Raw genomic sequence first — 17,232 nt, 5'->3', positions numbered from 1 at the left:
GAAAGGATAAAGTATTTTTCTTTCCCCCTTTTTTCAAAGGCTAATTTGAGGAGCCTCTTGATGTCACTCTCAGAAATTTCTTGGATGATGATCTTGTAGATATCGGCAGAGTCATATACCAATTACATGAACATCCTCTTTCGTATCTGCTGTGATCTCATCTGTGTAACTCCTCACATAATCGCTGATGTGAACTCACGCTTAGCATTACTCCAAAGCTTGTTTCATATACATGGTCCTCTACTGTGGAAGGCAATCCCATAGAGAATAAACTGCTGTGGGCCTATGCCTTCCTCCTACCTGTGAAATCCTCTGGTGAGGATTCATTTGCTTGCGGACTGGTGGAAAAAAAAACAGACAAAACCATAGCAGGGAGGAAGGAAGGAAGAAAGGGAGGGAGGAAGGAAAATATTTTTCAGAGGCCAGGCAAACTGGCATATTGCCTATCCAGTATATGCTTTTATACCTATCTACAGGAAACCCACTGGGGTGTTAACACTGCCAGACAGCTGCTGAGCACAGAAAATTATTTAGAGCTGAGGCAGACTGCCATGGCAGGGAAAGCAATGCAAGAAAAATTCCTCTGTTCAGCTACTTGACTATCAAGGGTAGGGAACCCTTAGGCCCTTCTCTTCTAGCTTGCTTGGCACCTGCTTCTTTCCAATAATTCTGAAAAATGACAAGAAGATAACAGCTTTACAGCTGTGGTGCTCAGGTATTCATCTGCTCTGTGCTCTTTGGGCTAAACTGGTAAAATACAATCCTGTGTAAATTGAAGGATGCTGAGTATGTCTTTAATTTGTAACCCACAGAGGAAAGAGACTGAGATGTTAAACTGGAGTAATAGTTACTATCAGACAATTCCTGTGGAAATTTCATAAGCATGCTTGGTATTCTCTTATTCCCAGTTATATGTATTTTGACAGGGGGCCATAATAATTAATCCTTTAAAAAAATAAAAAAGGAGTATGACACTGCTATTCTCCTTCCATGTGCACACATTCTGATTTCTGAAAACACCAAAACAGAGCACTGTATAATCAATAATTCTTTAAAAAAACAATCAAAAAACAAAACAACAAAAAAAACCACAAACCACCACCACCACCAAAAAAAAAACCACGAACAAACTGATCAGTTTGATTTCATTTTTATATTGAAAAATAGCGTATATTCACAGAAAACACAACTTATTTTAGTGACCAAGTATGTAGATATCATACATAACAGTGCTGCAAATGCTCTTCAATTATATTAAAAGCAATGTTCAACATAAAAGTTACCTTCAAACGTAAGAACTACACAGCAGTCTTCTGCATCAAGTAAAAATTATCTTTTGCATACTATTATTTTCTTAAGATTCAGGCAAAGGAAAACTTCTGAATTTATGCAAGCTGCACGTATCTTCATTCTACTGCACATGAGAAAAAGCGTGGAGACAAGAACTGCAATATTCATACCTGCACGCAGAGCTTACAGACCCTCTGGGGGAAAACATATTAAATTTCTGCTCAGAAAGAATTCACTTACGTTTTAGAACAAAAAGATCTGTATAAGTTGTCTGTGGATTCATGGAAAAAGCTTAGACAGAACAAGTTGGAAGCTCAAACCACTATTATAAAATGGAGTGAACTGCTGCAGAAATTTACAACATCCACTGTTCAACAGTACTTATTTACAAGGTTGTTATCAAAAAGTCAGTAGCTATGAAAATTTGGTTAATTTCACAAGCCAACCTGCTTTTACAGGTCTTAATCCTATAAACACTGCTATTCTTGTCAACTCACTGTCATATTAAGACCACAGGATCTTTTACATCAAGACTGACTTTATACTAGTGTTTCTGTCCAACTGTAATTAGGAATATCCCCCACTTGATTGCAACTTTGTTAGCTTCAGCACACTAAGTAGGATGTATTTGGTTAAAACAGACTTAATACCTAAATTTAATACATGGCTAGAAAAAAGTTCCTAAGGGACAAACACAGTGATGCAGTTGTTATCTAGAAAAATCTTAAGAGTTTTTGAAGACTTAGCAAACAACAGGACAACTAACATGTTCCATGCTGTTAAATTTAGCAAGAATTATGTCACTTTCTTCACCATCGAATATTTCCCATGTTTCTGCAATTTAGAAAACATGAAGTCATGGGATAATAAGAAACACTCATTTAATGTGTTTCATAGAGACTTCGTTATCATTGTGAATTAAAAGATCTCCAGATCATGAGCATTATCAATTTCTATAATATCTTCAGATTCCATCTTTGCTTCATGGTGTCCGTCCTGTAAATCATCCAGGGAAGCCAGAGCCTCATTTGTATCACTAGCAAAAGTCTCACGAGATGCATCATCGTATTCTTGCAGGTTAAGCCCTTTGATGGCTTTTTTCATCTTCTTTCCTAGAACTTGTATTCTCCTCTTCTTAGCAGCTTTTTTGTTTTCATACTCCTTTTGGTTTTCCAGATAGAATATTTCCTTGAAAGAAGAAAAAAAAAAAGGTTTGGTATATTCATTTTATTAGGGCTTCCTAAAGAGAACATGAAGTAAAGTCCTTTTTATGACTAATACTGCTGAACAATAACTAATATATACATTGTTCAGACTAAAAGTATGAGTAGAGATAGCAATTAAGAAAAATGCCCCATAAATAATTCTATTATATAATTTCTCAGTGATTTCAAACTACCATGTAAGTAATGCTTTAAGTTTTCATTTCAAACATGCAGATAACACAAAACTGGGAGGAGTGGCTGATACGCCAGAGGGTCATGCAGCCATCCAGAGCGATCTTGACAGGCTGAAGAAACGGACTGATAGTGGACTTACGAAGTTCAACGAGAAGAAAATATCACACCTGCAGAACCCCAGGCACCAGAACATGCTGGGGGCCAACTGGCTGAAAAAAAACAGGTTGGCAGAAAAGGACCTGGGGGTCCTGATGGACACCAAGCTGAACGTAAGCCAGCAACGTGCCCATACCACAAAGAAGGTAACTGTGTCCTGGGCTACGTTAGACAAACATGGCCAGCAGGTGGAGGGAGGTGATCCTTTCCCTTTCCTCAGCGATGGAGAGGCCACGCCTGGAGTGCTGTGCCCAGGTCTGGGCTACCCACTGCAGGAGCCATACAAACATACTGGACAGAGTCCAACAAAGGGCCACTAAGATGTTAGCCTGGAGAAAAGTAGGCTCCAGGGGTCCCATATCTCATTAATATATACAAAAACCTGAAGGAAAAGCGTGAAGAAATCAGACTGAGGTTCTTTTCAGCAGTGCCCAGTGCCAGGACAAGAGGCAACAGGCACAAACTGAAACACAGAAGGTTCCTCCTGAACACTGGCAGATGTTTTTTGACTGTAAGGATGACTGAGTATTGGCATAATTTTCAGTTGGCTGAATTTCTGAAACAATCAGAACCTGTATGGATGTGGTCCTGGGCAACCTCTTGTAGTGGGGCCCTGCTTTGTGCAGGCCACAGGCCTTTGTGTAGGCCTCTGGTGTGGACCAGAGGGCCTACTTCCAGAGGTCTCTTCCAACATACGCCACTCTAAGAAAAATATTTTATGCCAAATTGAAAGAAAATTTTTAAAGGTGACCTGTAGAGAAATCCTGACAGAAAGCTTCTATTACAACTTTAAATGCTTTCTCCCAGAACTGAAATTTGAGGCCAGGAATCATGATTATTACTGCCAAACTTTTGTAAACCCCTGCGTTTAACTCCTACAAAGTATTACTCCTACAGGTTTCCTCCTTATGTTAAGGGGGAAAAGATCATGTAACATAATTAAATACAGCTACATGCCTTTTTTTCCTGTTCATTTTATGAAAAATGGAAGTTGCATAAGGAAAACATTAATGCTTTTTTCACCCCAGGAGTTGCAAGTCAATTGCTAAGGACAAACAAATCTGTGAGAGATCTGCATAGAAGACAACTGGCATGATGACAGTATTACACTTAGTTTTTGCACAGGACTGTGTATCAAATGATGTCGCAGACTATCAGTCAAGTTCATTTAGTAAAAACTGCTGCCTCATTAAACACTTGCCAGTATTAGCAGGAGAGGAATGAGGCACACAATTACTAGGGCACAGAGGAGGGGTAGAAGAGGTGTTTTTTTTTTTTTTTTTTGGAAATGAGGTAAAGTGATTAAAGTCGCATCTTTTTGTGACTACTGTAAGCTATGGAAGATTTTTTTTTTTAAACTACAACAGACAATCACATTTATGTTAGTTCATCTCTTTCCCAGTACAAGATACTGGGATGATACGTAGAATGGGCTGTAGCCACCAGCCACCTACAAACAAACGAGTCATTCTTTAAACAAACTTAAATAAATGGCAAATACTGTTCAAGAACAAAGTTGTTTTAATAGCATGAAAAATACCATCTCAGACTATTCCATACTGTAAAAGGAAAGGCAGTAATATTTACAAGCTCACAAAACTAAGGTGGTAAGCACCACAGATGAGGCCAGAGAGCAGTTAAGGCTAGGTTCAGATCACAGTGTGACAGCCCGTACTGCCTGGTGCTACAGCTCGAGCTGTACAGGACAGAAGTATTTTATAAGAGAACATCATTAAACCAGTATAGAATGAGGCAGACGTCCAAAGGGAAAAATACTGTAATGACTAAAATAACCATAGGTAACATTACTGTAAAGCATATACAAAGTAAAGAAAATACAGCATTTAACTCTTCGGACTCTACAGTCTCATTATCCCTAGCAAGTTTTTGTGACTAGCAATACATAAAAGGTGTTCCTTTTGCATTGTGTGAATGTACTTCATCAACTGTTATTTGCTTGTATTTTGAATATGAAAAGCTGTTTTTTTTGGAATATACTTCCTTTGGAATAACAGAATTAAACTTGCGGAAGTTATGAGAAAGATTCAACTGTAATGTTTCTGGCAGAATACCCCCCCCCAAATTTACTTTGGGCAATCATCACTTGTACTCTTGACAATTTTACCTTGATTTGTTCTTCTTTGACACTGGGTGTATTCTTCAGCAGGTTTAAATAAACACCCCCTGGTGTTCTCCTCCTGGTACCGTTCTTAATAGGGAAAAAGGAAATTAGTGATGACAGGAAACCTAACAAGAACTTGTTGATACAAAAACAGCACAAAAGACATTGCTTTCTACTGAGACAAAATCCAGAAAGTTAAGTTCTGCTGTACTACATGTTATATAACCATGACCCTGGTTCTTTTTCACTTGCGGCTGTTCTAGTCATAAAAAGGTCAACTACAAGGTTGCTACATTTTGACAGGTAATGTATAAGGCTTCAGAAAAATCTGCTTTAGAACATCACACCAAATTGTTCACTTACACTCTGTTTCTGATCTTGGTAGTGAAGACATAAAATGCTAACATATTCTAACTACTCTCACAGCTGTCTGCAATAATGCATGTATTAGGTTAGATATTCAGAATATTCCTAACATAAAAGCATAGTACAAAGTCAAAAATTAATTTCATAAAATTATGTAGAATCTCATGTATTTATCTGCAGAATTTTGCATTTTTGCCTAAGGTGTAAGTTTCTCCCCACAATGCAGTAGTTTTCAGTGGAACAACAGTGGTGTGATGCATCATACTGAAGCATGAACAGACCCAACTTTGAAATCTTTATAAATTATAAATACTAATTATCAGAATATTTTTCAACTACGATTCACAGCATATAAGGTTGAGCTGCTACTCTAATGCCCTAATACCGTATTAAATGACACTTTTCTACTAAATAACAAACACAATCCGAAAGTTCTAACAAGGAGCCTCGATTTTTGTAACTGTTCTTGAAACAGCAGATGCCACATACTTCTATCATCCTAGTCGCACAAAATCCCAACCAAGAAAAACAGTATACTAAATCTGCCTTTCAAATGGTATACTCTGATCTGCAGCCAAACAGTCTGTGCCACTAGAAGTTGTGTCCTTTCATCTCCTTTGTAAATACTTATTAAATACTTTAATCCTTCAAGACAATAGACTGCTTTTAATAGAATTCACTAGCTAGAAAGCTTTCTCCCTGACCTGCAATGATTGAATGTAAAAAATATAAACTATACACAAGGCTCTTCCTGCTCCTCCTTCAATTTTTTTTTCATTTGCCTTATAGACCATTATTTAACAAAAACATGAACAAAAACTTACAGCCTATCCGTTACATATAGGATTTTTACTATAATTTGTGACAGAAATCAGTGATTGTTTCTGCTCTCCTGGCGCACAAACTAACAGTCCTACAACAAAGCTAACAGATTCGCTTTTTAAAGTTACTTTTCAAACGTGGTATTAGAAATGCTCAGCATAGTATGCTGACCTCTGATTGCATGCTGATTAACCTAAGTAGGTTAGTGCTGTGAAACAGCTTAAAAAATGAAGCTTTTATTCATGATTTAGAATCCCTTACTCTTAAGTTTGTCAGGGAAACAACCCAAGAGAAGCAGGTAGCACATGTTAACACTGTAAAACATACACTGATCTGAGGACACAAAGTTGGGCAATTTCCAGTTTCATTCATCTCACTGTTTCCTCTAACCCTGCTGGCGGTTACGTTATTATTTACTGCTAAGTGGCTTTCATGGCTCAAATGAAAGATCTCCTTCCTGAGAGAAGGCCATAGGTTAATGCATGGCATCTGTGAGAACCTGTTAAATGCGAAGGCTACGCAATAGTATTACTTAAACATTCTGCAAGTAAAAAGCATCCTCCCCAACCTCAAACCCACAATATCACATCCTCCTTACCACTATGAACAGTCCACCATTTTGTTCCACTTCAGCTGTTTCCATGAGCAGTTCAATGGCTTTTCGCTTTCCAATTATTTTCACTACTCGGGCAATTAAATCTTTCTTTGGCTCACAAAGTCTTAGAGAGAGAAAAACAAACAAACATATGTACAGTCAGTAGAATTTCAAGTAAAATCACCCAAAGATCTTCCATAATCACCAACTTATTCCACGGGACGTGAAACTGTGCTAAAATCTGTGTCTACACATTTAGATGTGTTTCAGCGGCTTCTAAAATGTAATTTTATAATATCGAGTTTATAAGCGCTAGTAACTTCTAAAGTATGCATTTTAAATAATTATTTCAATAAAAATGCACTGTTTTCCCTCTGTTGAATTGTGAGAAGTTAAATCATATGAGAAACTGTAAAGCCCTTTTTAAACATCTGAAATTACAGTATAAAAGAAGTGTTACACCAAACTGTAACTTTAAAAGAGTTATGAGCACAAAGTCAGCAAAGAAGACAGATGTTACAGTAAATGTAACATTTAGGCTAGTTAGAAACAGTTAAATCAACAAGTAATAGGAGACAAGAGCAAATGTAAGTCACCCTCTAACATGTGCAACTGAAACAAACCCACATAGTAAAATAACAGGATGTTGACCAACCTATGATCAAATCTATCAAATTATCTACCTAATCTATCAAATGCCAACAGAAAAAAATATCACATTACTACTGAATTAAATTGCCTTTTTTTTTTTTAGCAACAACATCCTAAGTAAATAAGTTTTCTATTGTGAGTCTGCATGAAAGAGAAGTTTTACACAGCATCAAGTCACTGTGCCAAAATGTGTACTCCTACTGGAAAAAAGCCTAAGCCCACAAATCAAAACCACCTGTCAAGATCAAGAGTTCTTGCTCTAAATTCTCTTTTTTTAAATGACAAATCTAATTATGCACAATCCCAAGCAGTAGGTTTAAACTTTGAGGAGCAACAGATCACAGCAACTACAAAAGTTTCTTGAAAACCATCTCCAGCCCTCAGCGCTCTACGTGACATGACTATGCTACAATTGTCCTAACCATGCAAATGTTTACCAAGCCAGCAACACTTTATGTTGTGCTTAATCTGAATTCAGAGAACGATAAGGCATCAGAAATTGAATTCTTTCTTATATTTTTATAGGATTGAGTTCTAAATTGTGAATTATTGGATGAGAGGAAAAGGTTTCTCAGAGATGCAGACGACTTTAAGATAATCAGGACTCCTTACAGAGGTTTCTGTTACCAGCAGAGGCAGCCTAAAAAGTCATATCTCCACCTAGTGTTCATTCTACTCCTGTACAACCTTCTTCTGGGCACTTTAATGCTACGCAGAGCAACAGGGACTGAGCAAGGTAAGAGGCAAAAATGGCACAAGACTGACAGAAAACCTCTTTCATTTCCATTCATTGTGTGGGCCAGCACAACACAAGGTTATGGATCCAGGCACAGATGGCACAGCACAGCTTAAATAATGGTGCTGTCACCTCTATAAACACAGTTCTACTGACATAGTTCAGTGCAGCTATTCCTATAAATAATTAGAAAAAAAAAAAAGGGCTTCTGCCCTTATTGTCATGAAGCTAAACAGAACAAAGAAAAGTTTGTTAAAAGAGACATGCTCCAAGTTTTCAGATTCACAAATGAGAAGATACTGAGAACTGATAACAGCATTAATCACTGCCTATTTGCTGTATTTCAGCATCTGGCAATACCAAGTATCATATGTCAGAAATCAACAATGATCAACAAACCCAGTTGAGATGTCAATATACAAATCAGAAAGTCCTTTAACTTGTTTCCTAGTTACCAGTTTTGTTCCTTTGCACTGCTGAAAAGAATACAGCAGCTTAAATCAATCTTAAATCACTACTGCCATGTGCCCCCATATTCCCTTGCATCAGTCCAGCCCTGCCAGTGCAAGCTTAAAGGAAACTGAGCAGCAAACTGATTGGGGAAACAACCTTACCTGAAAACTAACCCTTAAAAAAAAAAAACACAATAGGATTTTGAACAGGTTATTTCTCAGACTGTCAGCTCAGTGTACAGTCAGTAAAGAGCAGGACTGTGAAAAGAATTTGATAATGTTGTGCGTGGCTGGAGCTTGATAACCCTAATGCTGGCTGGCATAGATTAGCACAGAACTGCAGCACAGTTTCACAACATAAAAAGAGAGGAGGCTTAATTTCAGTGCTGGTGTCTAGCCCTGGCACAGCCCTTAGTTACAGCAGCAGTGAAACATCTCTGCAGACAGGGATGTTCGATGCATGTGAAGGAAACTTGTGTCAGAAGCCGTGCTCTCCAAAGCACTACACTATCTAAGTCAACTACAGCTTCAAAGATTTATAACTCAGATTTTCATGGTGAAAACAGCATGTGTACATCGGCATCTAACTTTAAATTCTCATTTTTAAATACAGGGTATTTCCTAAAAAAGCTATTGTTAAATCTAAATAGTGAGAAACGGTATTTGTCCTTGCCACTGCTGTCAAATAACACATCATTCCAGTCAACCTCTACCTACCCCTTTCAAAAAAGAAGCAAAAATTTGTACACCATTACTGGATGTTTCTAAAAGACAACAATTATAATACTGTATTTTAATTTCAGGACTTTGGAAATAACCACAAGGCACTCATGCTTTTTGTATGTTGGTATTACAGGTTTAGCAGCCAGAAAGCTTTTTTTTTTTCTTTTTTTGCCTTTTTTTCCATCAGCATCTCACCCATATTTAAGGCAGATGCATCATTACCCAACTTACCGATAAGCTATTTCATCCGCCACTTTTTCGTCTGAATCTTCTTCTGTTATTTCATACCTTCCTTTATATTTCATTTCTTGTCTTTCACCCAGTCTATCTTTTACAGGCCGCTTCCGTTTGAGAAAGCCTTGTCCATTTTCTTCTTCCGCTGGAGCTGTTTTCTTGTCATCATGCATGTATTCATCCAGTTCTTTATCTAATGTCTCTGCCTCCTTTTGCTGAGCTTCCTTCATCAGCTTCTTAGCCAATAAATAATTGTAAGTCTCAGACTGCCTGCTTCTGTCAATACTACCATCCATTCCTAGAATCCCAAGTTCAGTAGCCACTGCATCCTGATTCTGCTCCTGGAGCACAACACCCCAAATATTGTTGACCTTCTTACCACCTAGAGCAGTTTGTTTTTGGTGGCTCTGGTTAAGTGGAAAAGGCTCAGACTTCGCAGGAGGAAGGTTGAAACATTTCTGTCGTTTTCGTTTCCACAGACAGCTGTCATCATCAGATTCGGAAAAGCTTTCATCACTTGAATCCACACTTTTGGTTGTTCGATAAGGAACGCTTGGTGCACAGGATGAAATGCTGCTCTGGAAAGGTCTGCCTGAATTACTGCCGTCATGTGATTTCTGGAATGAAGAAATAAATATCTGTTAATCCAATAACTTTTGCAAAGAAAAAGAGCTATCAAGTCATGCCAAAAATTTCATTAGTTAGCAGTTATTAATCTTGATTTGTGGCTGTTTGGGCAGTCTTCTATAAGCATGTTATGGACTACAGTTGACGTGAGCATCTTATGAAACTCCTCTGTTTTGAATGCTTCTACAGCATGGTTGCTACAGAAAAAAAAACATTTCAAGAGTCACTGAACTGCTTAACATAACCTTTATTGAATCACATTAAGTAAGATTATTAATAGACTGGCAAAGCTATTACAAATCCCAATTCAGACAATGACAGACACGCACAGTAGTTTTAAAAAAGCAAACCACCAGATCAACTTAGTGAAAGTTTCTGTAACAGTAGAGAAAATAACGTTTTCTCTGGAGTCTGACCTGCCAGAAAGAGATCTGGACTAGTGACCTGTAATGACAATAGTGCTTCTTGGGTCTCCAGTGAGGAGGAAAAGAAAAAAAGAACTATAAATCCACAATGGTTGGACGCTGCTCAGACTTTGAGAATTGAACTGGGTGTGCTGATTCTGATTCACACAGGACAGGACATGAACAGTTAGTGATGGTAACACCTTAGAGAAGAACTCGGTTTTCACAGAACCACAGAACGGCTGAGGTTGGAAGGGACCTCTGGAGATCACCAAGTCCAACCCCCCTGCCAAGCAAGATCACCTAGAGCACATTGTGCAGGATGGCATCCAGGTGGGTTTTGAGTATCTCCAGAAAAGGAGACTCCACAGCTTCTCTGGGCAACCTGTCCCAGTGCTCTGCCACCCTCACAGTAAAGAAGTGCCCCCTCATATTCAGCCGGAAACTCCTGTGCTTCAGTTTTTTCTTCTTTTAAAGCAAGAACATGCTACTGACTCACCATAGCCACTTATAAATTTAGACAAAAGACCCAAAAGGTATTAACATGTTCCACAAACAAGCCCAATTGCTATAATATTCATAAGATAGTAATTCCCCATTTATCTGATAGGTAAATTTAGAACATTGAATCAAATCTGAGTAATCTGTGGAAACACCACAGGCAACATAACCCAGGATTCTTATTCACAACTGGAAGGAAATTTTGGCCATGCTGCCCATGCCATTCTACAACAAGCACTTCCCTTATTGCTAATTCCAGGTTTCCCCTGGCTGATTTCTTATCACAAAGTTACGTACTGTGCTGCGATATTTAGATTTACACTTCTCTTAACCTGAGGTTAAAAAACCCTTACTGCATTCACCACAATTATGGTAACATTTCTTCTCTTCCTATAAGCAGAGAGAGAAGAAAGGCCTTCAACTTGTTTTATATTACAAAATACCTATGTTTCACGTTACTGCATATACCTCGAGCACTAACAACCGCACACCCGCAGGGACACCCGGAGCACCCCACACCTCCCCAGCATTTCGGGGAGCAGCCGAACCTCCACCCGGGGCAGGCCACCAGCTGCTGCCCGCCACCCCCACGTGTGCCCGGGGCGCTTTGTGCCTTTTGTTCCCGACCAGACGCCCCGGGAGCACGGCGGGCTGCCCTCCGCCCAGCTCCCCCAGACCCCGAGGACCACCGGAGCCCGAGGGGGGCTCCCCAAAAACGTCCCCCAGCTGAACGGCCCGGCCCGGCCGCGGCCTGCACCCACACCGGGAGGCGGCGGGGCCGGGAAGGCCGCGCCCGGTGCCCGCCTCGCCGCCCCCTCACCTGCTGCTGGCCCCCCGGGGAGCCGGCTCCGGGCATGTCGGAGTCCGAGTCGGAGAGCTCGCCGTCCTCCACGTCGCCCTCCATCCGCCGCGTCTCCAGCGCCATCCCGACACCGCCGCCGCCACACCGCAGCGCGGCGATGCCCGGGGCGGCGGGGCGGGGACGCGGGGCGCGGGGCACGGCGGGAATGGCGGCGGGGCGGGTGGCGCCGCCATCTTGTGCGCGGCGGGGGGTGCGGGTACCCTGCACATGGAGTCGGGAGGCCGCTGTGGAAGCGGCTGGTGTTGTGCGACCAAACACAGCTACAGTCAGTAAATAAAATATAAACCCTGTGGCTGCCCGGCGGCACCGACCGCAGCCCGCAGCTCCTCAGCGGCAGCAGTAGGGTGGGAAGATGGCCCGCGCTGATCTGCACGGCAGATTCTCGGATTTCTTCAGCTAACGCTGGAGGGAAAGCCCCACAAAAATGCTCAGTATCAATAAAAAGAAACAAATAAAAGAACAATCTAGAAGCGTGGAGAGAGAGGGTGTGTATGTGTGTGTGTGGTGTGTGTGTGTGGTGTGTGTGTGTCAATGAATATAGAGTAATGGCTTGGTTAAGAGACTGATAATCAGAAATATATATTTTTTTATTATTATTATTTTTGTCACTATCACAACAGTCCAATCCATTTAAAATCAGTCAAACTATTAAAAACTCAGTGAAAAGAGCCTCTGGTTGTTTTAGCTCCAATGATTGCGAGGTAGATCTATTCAGCTTATGTCTTCCTTCATAATTAGTTTATTATTATATATCACTAAATGTATAGTCCCTCAGCTGTGTACACAAAACGGCGGGATGTGCATGTTCAAGAAGCTTACCATGTTTCTGGGTGGCATTTGAAAATCTCGAGTTAGGCACTGAGGTCCCTCATGCAGTGGAGAGCTAAGAAGAAATCTCATCATTAACACCCGAAGCAAGGAGCCACTCAGACCTAGCTAATGAGAACAATTAAACCAAGAGACTGGCCTTTGCTCTTACCTGACATCTCAGACTAGCATTAGGTGTGTTGCTATTGGCACCATACAGAAAAGTGATGGTTCGATACTGACAAAGAAAGATATGTTATCTACCAGAAATACAATTTTCTATGAGATTTAATACACTATCGATGGTTCCTGCCTATGTATATACTGTGACCTGTCATATTTTGAAGGATGACAAAATCAAAGGCTGCTATTGAATAAATAAAGCATGATACAGATGGTGCCATGCTGTTCTAAATGTAGATAAAGTTCAGATTACCATTAGTTAAGATAGAAGTAGCTGGCACTGTGGGATGTGGTTAATTTTTAGAGCTTCAGAGAATCTTCATAGCACCTTGATGCAGAAAACAGAATCCAGTGGTTACTGTCTGATGGATGGGTAGTTAGTGTGATGCCCCTTTTTGATACAACAGAAAACTCATGCAAATCAGAAAGAAAATACAATTAACAAAAATATGCACTTCCATATGCATATCCAGCTTCCACAGCGATTAGCAAGATAGGCTATTCTACCTAAACAGTGGTTCAATTTCTGTGCATATACAGATAAATGTTAACTTGTTAAAGATAAGTTATTCTTGAAATATGAAATGAGTTCAAATGTTCAATGAAATATGAATATATGAAATATCTTTCAAACACAAGGATTCCACACAAAAATCCTGTCACACAACAAACAACATATGATGTGGGTCACACAACTCTCAAAGTGCAAAGCCTATCATGAAATGTGTGACACATCCCACCACACAACACAAAAAGCGTGAGCTGTGTCATAAAAGTAGTGCATATCATAAAAATGACAGACTGGAGAAGAATTTCCATGCCTTCCCTGAAATAGCATTATACTTTTTGTTTCAGGTTACACAGGAATTATTTCAGGAAAATGATCCGGCTGAAAACTGGCCTAGCCAGAAAAGATGTTATTCTTCAGCCAGGTCAGTTCCCTGGCTCTCCAGATAGAAGTGACAATGCAGACACAAATAACTGAGAGAAAAGAAAAAAAGCTAAGTCTACCTCTTTTGGCAGCATGTGCATTCGTCCCAGAGGTAATTTCAATAAAGGCAATATAGTAACTCAATTACTGAAGCCCTCCAGGTGGTATTTCCTGCAGGAAAACAAACAAGCAAACAAAACTTCCATTGGATTCCAGCCACAGAGACTTCAAAACGTTTTCACTTGTACCCTTATTCTTGAGCACACAGTACTTGGCCGCAGAGCTTTTTAGTCCTCAGAGCTCTTCTTCTGGCTCCAGTGACAATCTCTGTCCCAGTGATCCAAGATAACCCCAACATTGAACATTCTTGCATGCATTTTGCATACATTTGTTTGTTTATTTTTTTCTCTAAAAACAGCAAATTTGCAGAACACATGTGAACTGTTTAGTTTGTCTAACATCACAATAAACATTATCTTTAAGAATGTGGTCAAGACCAAGTATATCACAAAGACCAAAAAAACTCAAACCCATGCTCTTTACTTTCTATCCTTGACTTTAGCTGACCTTGAGAGAGTACAGATGTCTCTGATCTGAAAATTTATAAACTCCAGTGTATCTTGTTGTTCTTGTCAATGTTCTTCAAATGGTAGAGAATTGTGCAGTTGTGATTCAATGAAACAACAATGAGGTGCTGAAACTTTATTGTTCTTTGCCCTTTAAAAGTACACTGTGTGCAGCAATGAAAAGAAAGAAATATTGGTTCAGTGTATGTGTTTAATAGAAGACAATTTCTTTGACTGTTCTTCTCTGAGACTGCTATCAACCACCAAGAAGGCAATGATTCATAGCAGTGATATTCATGGGATTGCTAATCCAGACTGTGAGACAGCAAATGAATCCACACTAGTGGAACTATGCTGTCTTTTCAAAGTGCTAAGCAAGTAGGACTCTCAAAAGTAAATACATATATATATATATATATATACAAAAGATTTTAACCATGGGAAAAACTTCAGGAAAATTTAGGGCTATTCCATACAGCTCTTTGCATAACAATATTGCACTCAGCAGTAATGTATTTCTCTAATGCACATGGCTTTATATTCACAACCATTCACATGAGCACTGACTCTGTTTTCATGAGACTAGCTGTTTTAATGAGCATCTCAGTACCCACTGCTTTGTATGTAAAGTTGTGTGCGTATCTTTGTCACATGAATCTAGAGTGTTCTAGGCTATTCCAAAGACTGTTGCAATGCAAAGTATATTAGCTCATTCTAACAGCATTCCTGTTGTTATTACCTTCTCAACCATCTATGAAAATTTCTTTACCTCAGTAGCAGGTAGTTTCCTCTCTAAATTTATGAAGTAAAACCAAAATCACTCTATTACAGTATAGCTGTAAGAAATTGCTTTACAATTTCTAAAACACTCATTAATATCATGTCTCACCTTACTGAGTCTAGTATCTATCACTACATAAGGTAGCTTGAAAGCCAGCCTCTCAGATACATGTATATATCACATGTGTGTGCATGTCTGACTTCTGTGCATTTTCAAATGATAAAGAAAACAATCTTTTAAGAATATAGTGGACATGGTGAATTAGCTTTCATCAGTAGTAAATTATTTTGTCTGAAAGCGAGTTCAGTTTACAAAGAGAAAAAAAAAGTGGATTTCTTTCTTTGCTTATTAGCTACATACAGCAGGTGATGTATACTTTAAAACTGTTTCATGGACTCACTGATTTTCCATAGTGGGGCACAGCTTATCAGCAGAACAGCTCTTGGATTTTGTAAATAAAATCTGCAGATAATATACCGAAAACATCTAGAAACGTACATCATCATTCAGATGCATTTTCTAGTGTGTAAGGAATAGTCAACATTCTACTCATCAGCACAAAATTCTCTTTGGCTTTAGCAATGTAAGATTTGCAGACGAAGTGTGGAGCTGGACCCCTTCAGGAACAGCAGAGCAGACAGCTCAGTTGCCTCATGCTCACCTCCATCCAGCTGAGTCTGGACACCCGTGTCACCTTTGTGAGAAATAAAGTCGTGTTTTTGCAACAGAAGGTGTTTTTGCAGTGTAAAATTCCACTAACCTTGCATAGTCAAAAGTGATTGTGCAGGCATGACAGTAGTATAGCGGTAGGGAGTATCTAAGAAGATAAGGAGAAGGTCCCATTGTTCCAAAATAAGGAGGATAGCTAAGAAAAACAGGACGAGCAGTGCAAAATCAGTAAAAACAAAAGTTACGGGCCCTCTAGTCACGAGAGAAGAAGGAAAAAAAAAGGAAAAGGAGAAATTAACGGTTGGTCAAATAAAATTTTACATATATGGTATACAAGTGCGTTGAGAAACCAGTGTAGATAAATGGAGTGGGATGCCTGTGCCAAAAGACACACACACAACTCTACATACAGAGCAGTGGACACTAAGATGATCATTATAATAGTATATTGACATGTACATGACAGTGCTCACATGGGATTCAAAAGCAAATGAAATGTTAGAAAGTACTAGGAGGAGAAAGCAGCACAGAAAGCATAATTTTCACACTGTATAAATCCATGATGCATATACAGTTTACACGTGTGCTGCTTTTTTTCTTCTCAAAATACAGAAGACCAAGAAAAACTATAGTAAAACTCGAGAAACTCTAAAGCATTTAGGAAAGTTAAATCAAAGATGACCATGGAACTACAGTTCACAGAAGCCTGTAGAACAGTGATTGGAATGGAAAAGATGGCTTGAGGATATTTGTTCACTGTCCTGCCTTACAGAAGGAACATGGGACTAGCATGTGTCAGGTTCAAAACAACAAAACGGAGGTGATGGTAATCCATAGCTACACTCAGTCTTTGTCAGAGCGTGCTGTCAATGACAGAGGATTTACATCACTTCAAAAGGGATTAAAAATATAAAATCAGTCAAAAAGCTATATCAATTCAAAGATACCTTTGGCTTGGCATGTATTTGAGGACTGAATCTGAGCATAATCACACACTATGACAAGGATAACTGGGAAGATTTACTTTATCTGTCCTGTGCTTAACCACTTTCAAAGCCAGCTACTCTTCACTATTTTGATGAAAAGTCAGCCTGCTCTAGTATGGCCTTTTGTTTCTTCTCATATGTATGAGTGGGAGGAAGAAGTACTTATGTCTTAAAAGTAGCTATTTAAAATGCTTTAGATTATAATAGATTCAGTTACAAGGGACCTTCAGAGAACATCACGTCCAACTGCCTGGCTGCTTCAGGGCTAACCAAAAGTTAAAGCATGTTATTGAGGGTATTACCCAAATGCCTCTTAAACACTGACAGGCATGGGGCATCAACCACCTTGCTAGAAAGCCTGTTCCAGT

The 17,232-nt window shown here is 39.4% G+C and overlaps 1 protein-coding gene across 1 annotated transcript; it reads right to left on the bottom strand.

Moving 5' to 3' along the window:
• Positions 1-1,134: 1,134 nt before the first annotated feature.
• PHAX (phosphorylated adaptor for RNA export) lies at positions 1,135-12,073 on the bottom strand. Its single transcript, XM_066988139.1, has 5 exons — positions 11,900-12,073; positions 9,545-10,164; positions 6,755-6,875; positions 4,972-5,055; positions 1,135-2,478 (listed from the first exon to the last, which is right to left on the bottom strand). The coding sequence occupies exons 1-5, from the start codon at positions 12,002-12,004 to the stop codon at positions 2,209-2,211; spliced, it is 1,200 nt and encodes a 399-aa protein (XP_066844240.1). The 5' UTR covers positions 12,005-12,073; the 3' UTR covers positions 1,135-2,208.
• Between the last annotated feature and the right edge of the window lie 5,159 nt (positions 12,074-17,232).

Source organism: Anser cygnoides, chromosome Z (genome assembly GCF_040182565.1).
Source record: "Anser cygnoides isolate HZ-2024a breed goose chromosome Z, Taihu_goose_T2T_genome, whole genome shotgun sequence".
Taxonomy (NCBI): Eukaryota; Metazoa; Chordata; class Aves; order Anseriformes; family Anatidae; genus Anser; species Anser cygnoides.
Note: the sequence above shows the minus strand (reverse complement) of the source record. Positions and strands in the feature narration are given on the sequence as shown.

Coding starts and splice junctions, on each gene's coding strand:
- PHAX (XM_066988139.1), bottom strand. CDS start 12,004: ATGGCGCTGGAGACGCGGCGGATGGAGGGCGACGTGGAGGACGGCGAG. Junction 6,876..9,544: donor GCGGATGAAATAGCTTATCG/GTAAGTTGGGTA, acceptor TCTCTCTCTAAG/ACTTTGTGAGCCAAAGAAAG. Junction 2,479..4,971: donor TCAAAGAAGAACAAATCAAG/GTAAAATTGTCA, acceptor TCTTCTTTCAAG/GAAATATTCTATCTGGAAAA.